The sequence below is a fragment of the Mandrillus leucophaeus genome, unplaced genomic scaffold, assembly GCF_000951045.1.
Source record: "Mandrillus leucophaeus isolate KB7577 unplaced genomic scaffold, Mleu.le_1.0 Scaffold87, whole genome shotgun sequence".
Lineage (NCBI taxonomy): Eukaryota > Metazoa > Chordata > Mammalia > Primates > Cercopithecidae > Mandrillus > Mandrillus leucophaeus.
Window position 1 is genome coordinate 3,342,416 of NW_012109474.1, and position 15,302 is coordinate 3,357,717.

Here is a 15,302-nt window from a genome sequence, read left to right on the forward strand (position 1 = left end):
AAAACAAAACAAAACAAAACAAAAAAAAAGTGTACAGTTCAGCAGTTAAGTCTCTTCATATTGTTGTAAAAGAGATCTCCAGAACTTTTTCATCTTGCAAATCTGAAACTCCCCTCCCCTCTTTCCTCCCCACAACCCCTGGTAACCACCATTCTACTTTATGTTTCTACAAATCTGACTACTTTATATGTCTCATAAAAATAGAATCATACAGTATTTGTCTTTTTGTGACTGGCTTATTTCACTTAGCATAATGTCCTCAAGGTTCATCCATACTATGGCATGTGACAGGACTTCCTTGCTTTTTAAGGCTGAATAATATTCCGTCATAAATATATACCATGTTTTGTTTATTCATTTCATTAATAGACCCTTGGGTTGCTTCTACCTCTTGAATACTGTGAATAGTGCTATGAATATTTCTGTGCAAGTATCTCTTTGAGACCCTGCTTTTAATTTTTGGACATATACCCAGAAGTGGGATTGCTGGATTATGTAGTAGTTTTAATATTAGTTTTTTGGAGGAACCTCCATACTGTTTTCCATAATGGTTATATAATTTTACAATTTATAAGCCATATTTTTTTCTTTGTAGTTTCTTTCCTTTTTTTTTTTTTTTTTTTAGACCGGGTCTCACTCTGTCACCCAGGCTGGAGTACACTACTGGAACAATCACACAATCATGGCTCACTGCAGCCTCAACCTCCCAGGTTCAGGTGATCCTCCCACCACAGCATCCCAGGTATCTGGGACTACAGGTGCACACAACCACACCCAGCTAATTTTTTTGTTGTTGCTGTATTTTTTTAGAGACAGAGTTACACCATGTTGCACAGGGTGGTCTTAAACTCCTGGGATCAAGATCCGCCCATCTTGGCCTCCCAAAGTGGTGGGATTACAGGTGTGAGCCACCATGCCTGGCCTCTTTGTAGTTTCAATGGCTAGAAATATAAGCCACATTTTTAATATCAGCTGTGGTATAATAAGAATTATATTTGATCTTTGTTCCCACTTCTTGGCACAGAGCTCCTACAACTCTTGTAATTTCCTGAGTGGTAAAAGTATCTTTTGTCATTCATAGGAACACCTGATTTTATGCTAATAAGCTGACTTAGGGTAGGGCCCCTGGGTGGCCTCAGGATGGGGTTGGTCACTAGAAAGACCAAGTGATGAGGGGGTTAGGACTTTCAGCCCCACCCACTGACCTCTCAGGAGGGGAAGGTGGGGGCTGGAGATGAAGCTCTAAAACCTCTTGAACAAGGATGTTCTGAGGGCATCTGTGATGGTGACACAGAGAGGTGCTGAAAGGATGGTGCACCCGCAGAGAGCACGGAAGCCCCCATGCTTCTCTTCCACTTGGCTGTTCCTGAGTTGTGTCCATTGTGATAAACTGGTAAACATAAGTCAAATGTGTTCTTGATTTCTGTGAGCAATTCTAGCAAACTGTTGAACCTGAGGAGGAGGTCGTGAACTCCAATTTATAGCTGGTTGATCAGAAGGTGGTCTGGGACTAGCATCTGGTGTCTGAAGTGTTAGCAGTTTGTGGGACTAAGCCCTTACCCTGTGGGGTCTGTACTAACCGGGGGTAGTTACTATCAGAACTGAATTGAATTCTTGGACATCCAGTTGGTGTCTGAAGAATCAGAGAATCTGTTGTTGGGGTAAGAAAACACTCCATCAACTTTTATCAGAAATAAAGATAATTTGGATACCCCTCTATGGTAGATTCTATTTTCCAAAGATGGCCACAGTACTATCTTCCTCCCCATATGTGTACTCCTAATTAGGGAAAAGGAATCAGGCTGGTGGAACCAGGAGAAAGCAAAGAGATAAAGCAGATAAGCTATAGGTCTGCCTTTGTTCATGGCTCAGGACATATAGCCCTCCTGTGCAGATAACATACAAAACTCACAAACTTCCTGCTTATCATCAAATGCTTCGATTTATCATCAAACACCTCGGCTGACAGAAGAATGCAAGTTAGCTCCCTGCTACCTTGGTGTTATCAAGTAGCCCAAGAACCATCCTATAAAATCTCCAGCAAGCCTTTGTTTCCTGGCAGTCAGCTCCTCTCTTGCTGGCTGCCATTGCTTTCTTGCACTGAATTTTCCTACTTTCTCTAATAAATCTGCCTGTACCTACAACTGTCTTGGTAAATTCTTTTACCCCCATGCCACCAGCCTAGGTATGCTCTTCAGCAATATGAACCTCTACTATCATTTCAAGAGGTGGAGTTTCTTTCTCCATCTCCTTGAATCAGGATGGGCCCTGTAACTACTTTTATGACCAATGGAATATGGCAGAAGTAATGCTATGCCAGTCCCAGCTGTAGCTCTTAACTGGCCGGGCAGCTTCTTCTTCCTAGCTGTTGGTATACTTGTTATTAGAACTCTCCCTCTCAGAACAAGCCACCACATTGTGAGAAGTCCAGATCACATGGAGAGCCCACACATAGGGGTTCCAGGTGACAACTAAAACTCCTAGTTGATAACTGAGATCCCTGACTCCAGTCAGCATACACTGCTCCCTATATGAGTAAGTATCCTAGGTTGAGCCTTTAGATGAATATAGCCTCAGTCATGTGGATCTGACTTCAACGATATGAGATGTTCCAAGCAAGAACTACCTAGATGAGCCTTGTTGACCCACAGAATCATAAGAGATAATCATAAATTGCTTTAAACCACACATTTCAGGGTGTTTTGTTATGTAGCAATAGGTAACTGTAATACCTCTGCCATAATTTTTTCCTTATCTCTCCGCTGATTCAGAAGTTTAGCAGGGAAGAGATGTGATATTTATTGAGTCCTCCCAAATCTCCAACAGGAGACTTTTTAAAAATGAGAAGGAGGCCAGGCGCGGTGGCTCACGCCTGTAATCCCAGCACTTTGGGAGGCCAAGGCGAGGAGATCACGAGGTCAGGAGTTCAAGACCAGCCTGGTCAAGGTGGTGAAACCCTGTCTCTACTAAAAATAATAAAAATTAGCCAGGCGTGGTGGCACGTGCCTGTAATCCCAGGTACTCGGGAGGCTGAGGCAGAGAATTGCTTGAACCCAGGAGGCAGAGATTGCAGTAAGCTGAGGTTGCACCACTGCACTCCAGCCTAGGTGACACAGCAAGACTCCAGCTCAAAAAAAATATATATATATACACATATACACACACACACACACACACACACACATATACACACACACACATATATATGAGAAGAAAAGATTTCCACAGCAGAGGCAGTAGCAGGAACTCAGAACAGTAGGACAGATATTGTTGTTTGTGACCCCAAAGTGAGAATAGGATCAGGCACATTAACCATACTTTTTCTAGAAAGAGAAAAGCTTATTTCTATGCACCAAGTGTGAGTAAGTCAAGGGACAGGCCCCAGGAACAGGGAGGGTGACCAGTAATGAGAGAAACCAGGTCCTCTTCCTCCACTACACTGACTGCCTGATTTAGGTATCATGGCCACCAGTGGGAAGAGAGTGCGATGGTATAAGAAAAGCTGCAGGGAGGTAGCCGCCTGTTTCCCCCACTTGAGCCTGGTTGTGATGATCAGAAGGAAACTAATCCCAGCCCTTGTCAGAGGAGGGCAGTGGTATTTCCCAAAGCATCCAGAGTTTTCTAATGCAGTAAGGCTAAACACATCCTCCTGGGGACATTTGTATGGAATCCTGTCCCTATGAGCCATTCTGCTAATCTAGCTGATTAGGCCAGCCTGCTTTTCAGGATTTACTTCATGGAGCAAAAAAAAATCTTCTTCCTATTTTATTAGGATTTAAGGTTGGTGCCTATTTTTTAAGTGTTTCAAATTTATTTTATTTTTAAAGATATTCATCCAGCCTAACAACTTATGTGTATAATCATAATATACATAATGGCAATGGAATTTAATTTTACGAAGACAGTTGGTGCCTACTTTTACATGAAATTTTGTAAACTGCTTTGAGCTTCTAGAAGGACAAGTGTAACACTAATGCAAAATAATGTCAATAATGCATGAATTATGGCACATGGTCTTCTATGTTGAAAATCTGTTTTAGTTTTTGTTTTTTTGAGACAGATCTTGCCTGTTGCCCAGGTTGGAGTGTAGTGGCACAATCATAGCTGCTGTGTTTAACTCCTGTACTCAAGTGATCTTCCCACTTCGGCTCCCAAGTAGCTAGGACTACAGGTCTATGTCACCATATCTGGCTAATTTTTATTGTTATTTTTTTGTAGAGATGAGATCTTGCTACACTGCCCAGTCTAATCTCAAACTCCTGGCTTCAAGCAATCCTCTTTCCTCAGTCTCCCAAAGTACTGGGATTACAGGTGTGAGCCACCATGCCTGGCCAAAAATCTGTTTTTTCGGTAGCAAATGATAATATAGAAAACAAAATCATACCTTGCAAAATTCTCCTTCTCTTCACAGTTAAGTTCTTTAAGACTTTCATTTATGTGTTTCTGTTCCATAGCACGTTCTTCCTGTTCTTTAGCTTCTCTTTGCACTAAGAAAAGCAAAAGTAATTATATGTCAAATGACTTTCAGACAAGACTTGCCAACATCTTTCTGGGCACCAGAGTCATATTGTCTTCAGAAAGGTAGAGCTGAGAATCATGGCTGGATCTTAGATTGATAAAGTAGAAGTACTCATCTCAATTGAGAAATAAATTGGGTTTAGACTCATATATGCTACAATCTACAGATTTCCTCTTAATCATATTTCATTGAAAATCTATAATTACCCTTTTTCATATAAATTACCAATGTTAAAACACTTCCTACTTTTCTCTCCTTGAAGACAAACAGTTCATTGCCATTCATACTAATAAGAGTTTATTTATTATAATTTATTATTTAATATATATATTTATTATAAAATAAATATTATTTAAATATATAAAGCTCTTGGCTGGGCGCAATGCCTCATGCCTATAATCCCAGCATTTTGGGAGGCTGAAGCAGGTGGGTCACCTGAGGTCAGGAGTTCGAGGCCAGCCTGGCCAACATGGCGAAACCCCCTCTAAAAGTACTAAAAGTACAAAAATTAGCTGGGCATGGTGGCACGTGCCTGTAATCCCAGCTGCTCAGGAGGCTGAGGCACAAGAATCACTTGAACTTAGGAGGTGGAAGTTGCAGTGAGCCTAGATCGTGCCACTGCATTCCAGCCTGGGCGACACAGTGAGACTCCATCTCAAAAAATAAATAAATAAAGCTCTTATAAGTTAATAAATATATTTAAGCATCTCAACAGAAAAAAAAGACAAAGGAAACAGAGTTTACAAAATAATAAATACAACTGGCTAATATACATCTGAGATGTATATATCTTTGGTACCACAGTCTATTTCAGAAATTTATCTTAAACAACCAGATACAATCCAAAAATAACTATGTACGGAGACAGTAACCTGGAATTCTAAAACAGCAGTAAAAAGATTAGAAACAATATAAAGGGTCATTAGTTGTGTTTGGTCCATTTTTATAACAGATTTCTGTTATAAAGTTACGGTCCATTTTTATAACAGATTTCTAGGCAGTCATTACAAATCTTATAATTGACAAAAAATGACTTAAAATATTTTCAATAAGTGAAAATTATAGACCATAAAACAGTATATACTACATGATTCTAATCTGTGAAGGAAAATTATATATGTAGTAAAAATACTAGAAGAAAATATACAAAGCTGTGAATAGTAGCTATTCCCGGGTGGTAGAATTATGGTTGATTTTGTTTCTTTGTTTATAAATGGTCTCAATAAATTTTCCATGTTTTTCCAATATTTTACATAACATTTATCACTTGTTAGATATGAGTTCTAAATTTTTCTTCAAATAATCAATATGTCAGTATGTTCAATTTTTTGCCTTCTACTTTTAAACTTAACTTCCTCATAAAGCAACCTTTTTTGATGACCTGTTCCACCCTGACTCATTCAGATTACCTGCTCCACCCTGACTCATTCTGATCACCTGCTCCACCCTGACTCATTCTGATCACCTGCCCCACCCTGAGTCATTCTGATCACCTGCCCCACCCTGATTTATTCAGATTACCTGCTCCACCCTGACTCATTCAGATTACCTGCTCCACTCTGACTCATTCAGATTACCTGCTCCACCCTGACTCATTTTGATCATCTGCCCCACCCTGATTCATTCAGATTACCTGCTCCACCCTAACTTATTCTGATTACCTGCTCCACCCTGACTCATTCCAATTATCTGCTCCGCCCTCATTCTCCACCCTGACTCATTCCATAACCATTTTTCCCGCCAGACCACTCAGCCTGTCACTCTCTTAAATTAGCCAATCAGAATTAGGTTAGCCTGTGTGGTCTAACCCTAGCCAATAGTGGAACGACACGGCAGCAGGGGCCATGTGAGTCAGGAATAAGAACTCCTTCCCCTCCCTGGCCTAGGTGTGCTCTTGCTATTGTTCCGTCTTCAAATGAGCACCCTTTCTGCAGAAAGTAAAGACGGCCTTGCTGAGAGATCATTTGTCTCTGTGCTGACTTTTCTTCCTGGCACCGATTGTCTATTTCTAACATCACTGATGAATATAAAAATCTTTTCAGCGTATAAACTTTCTACTTGGTTTCCAAAAGTTCCATCTGCTTAACAATTTTCTACTGCTATTATAATTCCTGGAGTGAAGAATTAATGAATAGGACCAGGATAAGCTTCCTCTTGCGAAGACCACTAGTGTGAAATCCAGTGGTACCCTAATAATAAATGTGTCCATGTGTTTATTGCCTCTCTGGTCCATTGGGCTGGACATGGAAATGGCAGAAATATGGAGGTGGAAATTCACCCTCTCAACGAACACCCTTCTGTGACCAAGCACTGCTTGAAGCTGAGGGAATACAGTGGCATAGTGTAGTAAAATAATAGAGACATAATGTGGCTATAAGATTATAGGTAGCCATAAAGTTAACTTAAGCATCTCACAGGGCTGACACTATGTATCACTTAGCAGTATGATGCAACCTAGTCCAGGGATTTCCAAGAGACAAAGGTCATTCAGCACAGATGTAACTTTCAGAAACCTTGAAACAAAGCTTACCCTTACAAGAATAGCTTAAACTCCCTTTATGAAAGAAACACCTAGTAACTGACGTGGATTGAATGTAAGTATTAAAAAGGGGAAAGATTCTCCAAACTTTGAGAATAGTCTTCAGATAAAGACCCTCCTGGCCAGTTGGTCATCTGAGATGTGAGCAAGCCACAGTGCCCTGGAAAGAGGATTTATTTTAAATGGGGGAACACAGAGGGCTGCTCAAGGCATGAGTCAATTGAGCTGGCACTGAAGGATGACTAGATTTCTCATGATCAAGAGCATCATAGGCAGAGACAACTACATAAACAAAGGTATGGCATTGGGGGAACCAGCCCTCAATATTTCAACGTAGGTCCTTTCTATTTTCCCTAAGTGTCAGCCAGTCTGAGAAATAGAGAAAGAGTACAAAGAGAGAAATTTTACAGCTGGGCCTACGGAGGTGTTATCACATATTGGTAGGACCATGATGGCGACCTCGAGCTGCAAAACCAGCAAGTTTTTATTAGGGATTTTGAAAGGGTAGGGGGTGTATAAACAGGGAGTAGGTCACAAGGATCACACGCTTCAAAGGGCCATAAAGATCACAAGGCAAAGGCAAAATTAGAATTACTGATGAGCGTCTGTGTCCCGCTGTGCACACATTGTCTTGATAAACATCTTAACAGGAAACAGGGTTGGAGAGCAGAGAACCGGACTGACTAGAATTCACCAGGCTGGAATTTCCCAATCCTAGTAAGCCTGAGGGTTCTACAGGAGACCAGGGTGTATTTCAGTCCTTACCTCAACCACATAAGACAGACATTCCCAGAGCTGCCGTCTATAGACCTACCCCCAAGAATGCATTCCTTCCCCAGGCCTATTCCTTGCTGGGAAAAGAATTCAGCGATATTTATCCTACTCGCTTTCTGCAAGAAGAAAAATATGGCTCTATTCTGCCCAACCCTGCAGGCAGTCATACCTTATGGTTATCTTTCCTTATTCCCTGAAAATCGCTGTTATTCTGTTCTTTTTCAGGGTGCACTGATTTTGTATTGTTCAAATACACATGTTTTACAATTTGTACAGTTAACACAATCATCACAGGGTCCTGAGGTGACATACATCCTCAGCTTACGAAGATGACAGGATTAAGACATTAAAGTAAGACAGGTGTAAGAAATTATAAACGTATTAATTTTGGGAACTAATAAATGTCCATGAAATCTTCACAATTTATGTTCAGAGACTGCAGTAAAGATAGGCATAAGAAATTATAAAAGTATTAATTTTGGGAACTGATAAAAGTCCATGAAATCGTCACCAATTTATGTTCTTCTTCTGCAGCTTCAGCTGGTCCCTCCGTTTGGGGTCCCTGACTTCCTGCAACAGTATGGAGAAAACTTTCAAAAGAAAAGAGGGACAGATACAAAGGACAAGAGGGAGCTGTATGTCTGTGCCCCACCTTCTCACTCTTCATTCTAATCACCAAGGCACACAGTATTCAAATGATGTACTGTTCCTTTAACCTTGAGAACTTCTCCCCTGTGACTGGAATCTGCTGGTATATAAAACTCTTCATATATATCCAACTAGATAAGATTTGCAAAAACACGCCTCCTGCCTTCATCCTTTTTGCGTCCCTCATGGTGTTTTACATAATAAGTATTATGGTTGTTAGTATTTTGGTTGTTACCTAAATTGAATTAAGAGCAAGCTATAACAAAACTGTAATTCAGTTCCTTACACTTTTCTTGAACTTGAAGTTTTCTTGTACACATGACCTCATCCACAAGCTGTCTCCTTGCCTCCTTTTCAAGTCTCAGCTCCTTGTCCTTCTCAGCCAACTTCTTTTCCTTGTCTTCCTCTAATATTCTGTCAAATTCTTTCTCCTGAGCTTTTTCTTCCTCACGTCTCTGTGCCAAATATTTATGGTATATCTTCTGTTCTCTTATCATATCTTCCTATGTAACATAAAAATTCATATTGTTAAAATTTTTTGGTGTGATAGTGATAGTAAGGATACATTTAAAAACAATCTTTAAAAGCTCCAATCCCAATCTTTTAGAACTATGTACTGAAACATTTACAGATGTATGTCTGAAGTTTATTCCAAAATACTCAAGAGTAGGGGGGAAATGGGTAGGGATATAGAAGAGACAAGAATGGCCATTAGTTGACGGTTGTTAAAGTGAGGTGATGGACACATGGGGACTCATTGTGCAATTCTTTGTATTTGTTTGAAATGTTTGATAATACTTGTTTGAATAAGTTAACAAAGTGTTTTTCAAAGTAGTTGCCAAATAGTTTTCAATGATACAGCTTTATTCTCATTTACTTTAATTTAGGTATATGAAATCTTAATCGGATCAACAAAATAAGTCATTTCTACTATTATAGCACTGTCTCTCTGGCTGGTAGTCATTTTGTACTTTATTACAGCAATTATAAATCTTAGCTACACTTTGGAACCACCTGAGGAGCTTTAAAAAGTATTGAGGGCTGGCTGGGGGTGGTGGCTCACACCTGTAATCCCAGCACTTTGGGAGGCCAAGGCGGGCGGATCATGAGGTCAGGAGATTGAGACCATCCTGGCTAACGTGGTGAAACCCTGTCTCTACTAAACATACAAAAAATTAGCCTGGTGTGGTGGCAGGCACCTGTAGTCCCAGCTACTTGGGAGGCTGAGGCAGGAGAATGGCATGAACCCAGGAGGCGGAGCTTGCAGTGAGCAAGATCGCACCACTGCCCTCCAGCCTGGGCAACAGAGCAAGACTCCATCTCAAAAAAAAAATAAAAAATGTACTGAGGGCTGAGTCCCACCCCCAGAAATTCCTATTTAATGGATACCTTTTAAGTTCCCCCAGGTGATAGTAATGTGCAGCTAAAGTTCAGACCTGCTATTTATTTACTGCAAGCATTTTTAGTTGGCTACTGCCATGTTGCAGTAATTATCTGACAGCAATGAGTTTATCCAACACCAAGGTTCTAGATATTATTAAATACCTGATATGGTTTGGCTCTGTGTCCCCACCCAAATCACATCTTGAATTGTAATCCCCATGTGTGAGGAGAGGGACCTGGTGGGAGGTGACTGGGTCACGGGGGTAGTTTCCCCCATGCTGTTCTCGTGATAGTGAATTCCCATGAGATCTGATGGTTTAAAAGTGTGGCTTTCTTCATTCCTTCCCTCCTGCCACCACATAAGACGTGCCTTGCTTCCCCTTCCACTGTGATTTTAAGTTTCCTGAGTCTTCCCCAGCCATGTGGAACTGTGAGTCAATTACACCTTCTTTTTTTAATAAGTTACCCAATGTCAGGTAGTTCTTTACAGCAGTGTGAAAAAAGACTAATACCATTTCCCACTAAAAATAACCAACAATCCTTGGGAAAATAATCAATTATAAGACTGGAGCAGAAACTGAACAGGATGAACCTGGGACATCTTATTGTGTCAGAATCAAGAAAACTATCAAAGTCTATTGGAGGACAGCATCAAAAGAACAAGACAGCCCACTTAAAGGGACTCCCATGATCTAGAATCAGGCAATCTGAGCACCAAAAAGAAGAGTGAACTAATAATCCACTAAAAAACTACTGAAACTTGCCCAGGCACAGTGGCTCATGCCTGTAATCCCAGCACTTTCGGAGGCTGAGGTGGGTGGATCACTTGAGGTCAGGAGTTGGAGACCAGCCTGGTCAACATGGTGAAACCCTGTCTCTACTAAAAATACAAAAAAATTAGCTGGGTGTGGTGGCACAAGCCTATAGTCCCAGCTACTTAGGAGGCTGAGGCAGGAAGATCGCTTGAACCCTGAAGGCAGAGGTTGCAGTGAGCCAAGAATATGCCACTGCACTCTAGCCTGGGTGACACGACAAGACTCTATTTAAAAAAAAAAAAAAACTATTAAAACTACAAAATGAGTTTAGCAATGTTGCAGGATACAAGACCAATATACAAAAGTCCTTGTATTTCTATTTGACAGCATCAATCTAAAATGAAATTAAAAATTTTATTTCCAAATAGAAATGTTATCCTTAGGAATAAATTTAACAAAGTGTTAAAATGTATACTCTGAAAACTAGGAAACATTACTGAAAGAAATTAAAGAAGACCTAAATAAATGGAAAGACAGCCTAAGTTCATGAATCAGAAAAAAATACTGTGAAAATGGCAGCACTTCCCAAATTGACCTACAGATTCAACATAATTTTTATCAAAATCTCAACTGGCTTCTTTGTAGAAATTGACAAGCTGATCCATGTAACTTCTAGATACGTGGATATGCAAGGGAGCCAGAATAGCCAAAACAATTTGAAAAAGAACAAAGTTTGAGGATTTACATTTTCTCTCTCTCTCTCTTTTTTTTTTTTTTTTTTTTTTTGAGATGAAGTTTCACTCTGGTTGTCCAGGCTGGAATGCAATGGTGGAGTTTCACTCTTGTTGCCTGGGCTGGACTGCAATGATGCGATCTTAGCTCACTGCAACCTCCACCTCCCGGTTCAAGCGATTCTCCTGCCTCAGCCTCTGAAGTAGCTTGGATTACAGGTATGCGCCACCATGCCCAGCTAAGTTTTGCATTTTTGGTAGAGACAGGGTTTCACCATGTTGGTCAGGCTGGTCTCAAACTCCTGACCTCAGCTGATCCTCCCGCCTCAGCCTCCCAAAATGTTGGGATTACAGGCGTGAGCCACTGTGCCTGGCCAGCATTTACATTTTCTGATTTCAAACTTACTACAAAGTGACAGTAATCAAGACATGTAGATTTGTTATACTGGACTAAGGATAGATATATAGAGTGATGGAATAGAACTGAGTGTCCAGAAATAAACCTTCACTTTACTGTAATTGATTTTTGACAAGGGTGATAAGACAATTCAATAGGGGAACAATTAGACAATTATTTCAACAAATGATGCTGGAATAACTGGATATCCACATGCAGAATAATGAATTAGGATCCTTATCTCATGCCATATACAAAACTTAAAATGGATCAAAAGCTTAAATGTTAAAGCTAAAATTATAAGACTCTAACAAGAAAACAAAGGAGTACATCTTTGTGATCCTAGAGTAGGTAACCGTTTTTTAGATAGGACCCCCAAAGCATAAGCAACAAAAGAAAATCTAGCTAAATTGAACTTTGTCAAAATTTAAAACTTTTGTGATTCAAAGGACACCATCAAAAAAGTAAAAAGACAACCTACAGAATGAAAGGAAATAACTGCAAGTCATTTATCTGGTAAGAGACTTGAATCTAGAAAATATAAAGAACTCTTGGCCAGGCGTGGTGGCTCATGCCTGTAATCCCAGCACTTTGGGAGGCTGAGGTGGGCAGATCACCTAAGGTCAGGAGTTCAAGACCAGCCTGGCCAACATGGTGAAACCCCGTCTCTACTAAAAATATAAAAAAATCAGCCAGGCGTGGTGGCAGGTGCCTGTAATCCCAGTGACTCAGGAGGCTGAGGCAGAAGAACTGCTTGAACCTGGGAGGTGGAGTTTGCAGTGAGACGAGATTGCACCATTGTACTCCAGCCTGGGAAACAAGAGGGAGACTTAAAAAAAAAAAAAAAGAGGGGGGAAAGAAAAGAACTCTTACAACTTAATAATAAAAGGACCAATAACCCAACTAAAATATGGGCAAAGGACTTGAATAGACTTCTCTAAGAATAGAGAATAGCCTTCAAATAGATTTCTCCAAGGAAGATCTACAAATGACCATAAGCACAGGAAAAGAGGCTCGATATCATTAGTCACTAGGGAAATACAAATAAAAACCATAATGAGATACTACTTCAGATGCATTAGGATGAGTAAAATAAAAAAGACAGACAATAACAAGTGTTGGTGAGCATGTGGATAAATCAAAACCCTCATACACTGCTGGTGGGAATGTAAAATGGTTCAGCCACTATGGGAAATACTTTGGCAATTCCTCAGAACTTCAACAGAGTTACCATATGGCCCAGTAATACTACTTCTAGTTATATGTCCCAAAGAAAAATAAAAACATACGTCCACACAAAAATTTGTACATGAATGTTCATAGTAGCATTATTCATAATAGCCAAAAAGTGGAAATAACCCAAATGTCCATCAGCTGATATAATGCATAAACAAAATGTGGCATATCCATACAATGGAATATCATTCAGCCACATAAACAAATAAAATAGCAATACATGCTGGATAAACCTTGAAAACATTATGCTAAGTGAAAGAAGACAGTCAACAGGTCACATAACATGTGATTCCATTCATGTCAAAGTCCAGAATGGGAAAATCTATAGAGACACAAAGTAGATAAGTGGCTGCTTAGGAGTGGAGGTGGGAGGTGAGGAAGAAGGGATAGCAGGATAGTGAAAATGTTCTAAAATAGAATGTGATGATAGGGGCACTGATCTGCGAAAACAGTAAAATCCACTGAATTGTATCGTTTAAATTGGGGAACTGAATGTTACGTGAATTATCTCTTGAAGCTATTAAAAAAATAAATAAAATGATTTACATGTGAACAAAAAACTCAACAGGAAAAAACAAATCAAATAAACAAGTCAATTAGATAATGTGCAAAAACCAGGAGTTGGAGGCTGCAGTGAGCTATGATCATGCCACTGTACTCCAGCCTAAATGACAGAGTGAGATACTGGCTAAACAAAAAGAAAACAAAACAGAAAATGGGCAAAAGACATGAAGAGACATTTCATTGAAGACGACATACAGATGGAAAACAGGCTCATAAAAAGTTGTTCAAAATCATTAACCATTAGGGAAATGTAAATTAAACCACAATGAGATGATACTACACATCTATCAGAATGGTTAAAGTGAACAATAGTGATAGCACCAAATGCTGGTGAGGATGTGGAGAAACCAGATTGTTCATGTATTGCTGCTGGGAACGTAAGATGGTACGGCTACTCTGAAGAACAGTTTAGCAGTTTCTTTAAAAAACTAAACATGCAATTACTATATGATATAGCAATTGCTCTTCTAGGCATTTATCTCATAGAAATGATGATTTGTGCCGGGTGTGGTGGCTCATGCCTGTAATCCAAGCATTTTGGGAGGCTGAGGTGGGCGCGTCACTTGAGGTCAGGAGTTTGAGACCAGCCTGGCCAACATGGTGATATCCCATCTCTACTAAAAATACAAAAAAAAAATTAGCCGGGCATGGTAGCCACACCTGTAATCCTAGATACTCAGGAGGCTGTGGCAGGAGAATCACTTGAACCCAGGAGGTGGAGGTTACAGTGAGCCGAGACCACGCCACCGCACTCCAGCCTGGGTGACAGAGCAAGATTCCGTCAAAGAAAAAAAAAAAATTGAGAATGTGTTGACAGAAAAACCTGTACTCAAATGATTATAGTAGCTTTACTCATAACAGCCATAACCTGGAAACAACTCAAATGTCCTTCAACAGGTGAATGGCTAAACAAACTGCAGTAAATCTATACCATAAATACTACTCAAGAATAAACTGGGAGGCCGAGGCGGCTGGATCATCTGAGGTCAGGAGTTTGAGACCAGGCTGGCCAACATGGCGAAACCTTGTCTCTACTAAAAAACACAAAAATTAGCCAGACGCAGTGGCACATGACTGTAATCCCAGCTACTCAGGAGGCTGAGACAGGAAAAGCGCTTGAACCCATGAGGCGGAGGTTGCAGTGAGCTGAGATCACGCCATGGCACTCCAGCCTGGGTGACAAGAGCGAAATTCTATCTCAAAAAAAAAAAGGAATAAAAAGAAGGCTGGGCGCAGTGGCTCATGCCTGTAATCCCAACACTTTGGGAGGCCAAGGCAGGAGGATCACTTGAGCCCAGGAGTTCAAGACCAGCCTGGGCAGCATAGTGAGACCCCATCTCTACAAAAAATAAGAAAACTAGCTGGGCGTGGTGACTTGCGCCTGTAGTCCCAACGACTCAGGAGGCTGAGGTTGAAGTTATCAATTGAGCCTGGGAAGCTGAGGCTGCAGGGAGCTGAGATCACACCACTGCACTCCAGCCTGAGTGACAGGGCAAGACTGTCTCAAAAAAAAAAAATTTTTTTTAAATAAAAATAAAAATAAAGAACTACTGATAGATCCAAAAAGTTGGACAAATCTCCTGAGGGTTATGCTAAGTGAAAAAGACTCTGAAAAGATTACATACTATATGATTCTACTAATATAACATTCCCAAAATAGCGGCACTATTCACAATAGCAAAGACTTGGAATCAACCCAAATGTCCATCAGTGACAGACTGGATTAAGAAAATGTGGCACATATACACCATGGAAT

The 15,302-nt window shown here is 40.4% G+C and overlaps 1 protein-coding gene across 1 annotated transcript in view; it reads right to left on the bottom strand.

Annotated features, from left to right (window-relative positions):
* The window catches only part of CFAP53 (cilia and flagella associated protein 53), a 34,716-nt gene that overhangs the window by 1,879 nt on the left and 17,535 nt on the right, over nucleotides 1-15,302 (bottom strand). The window contains exons 6-7 of the mRNA XM_011969015.1: nucleotides 8,767-8,983; nucleotides 4,385-4,487 (exon numbers count right to left, since the gene is read on the bottom strand). Of these exons, the coding sequence (XP_011824405.1) occupies nucleotides 4,385-4,487; nucleotides 8,767-8,983 (320 nt within the window). The remainder of the gene's footprint in view (nucleotides 1-4,384; nucleotides 4,488-8,766; nucleotides 8,984-15,302) is intronic.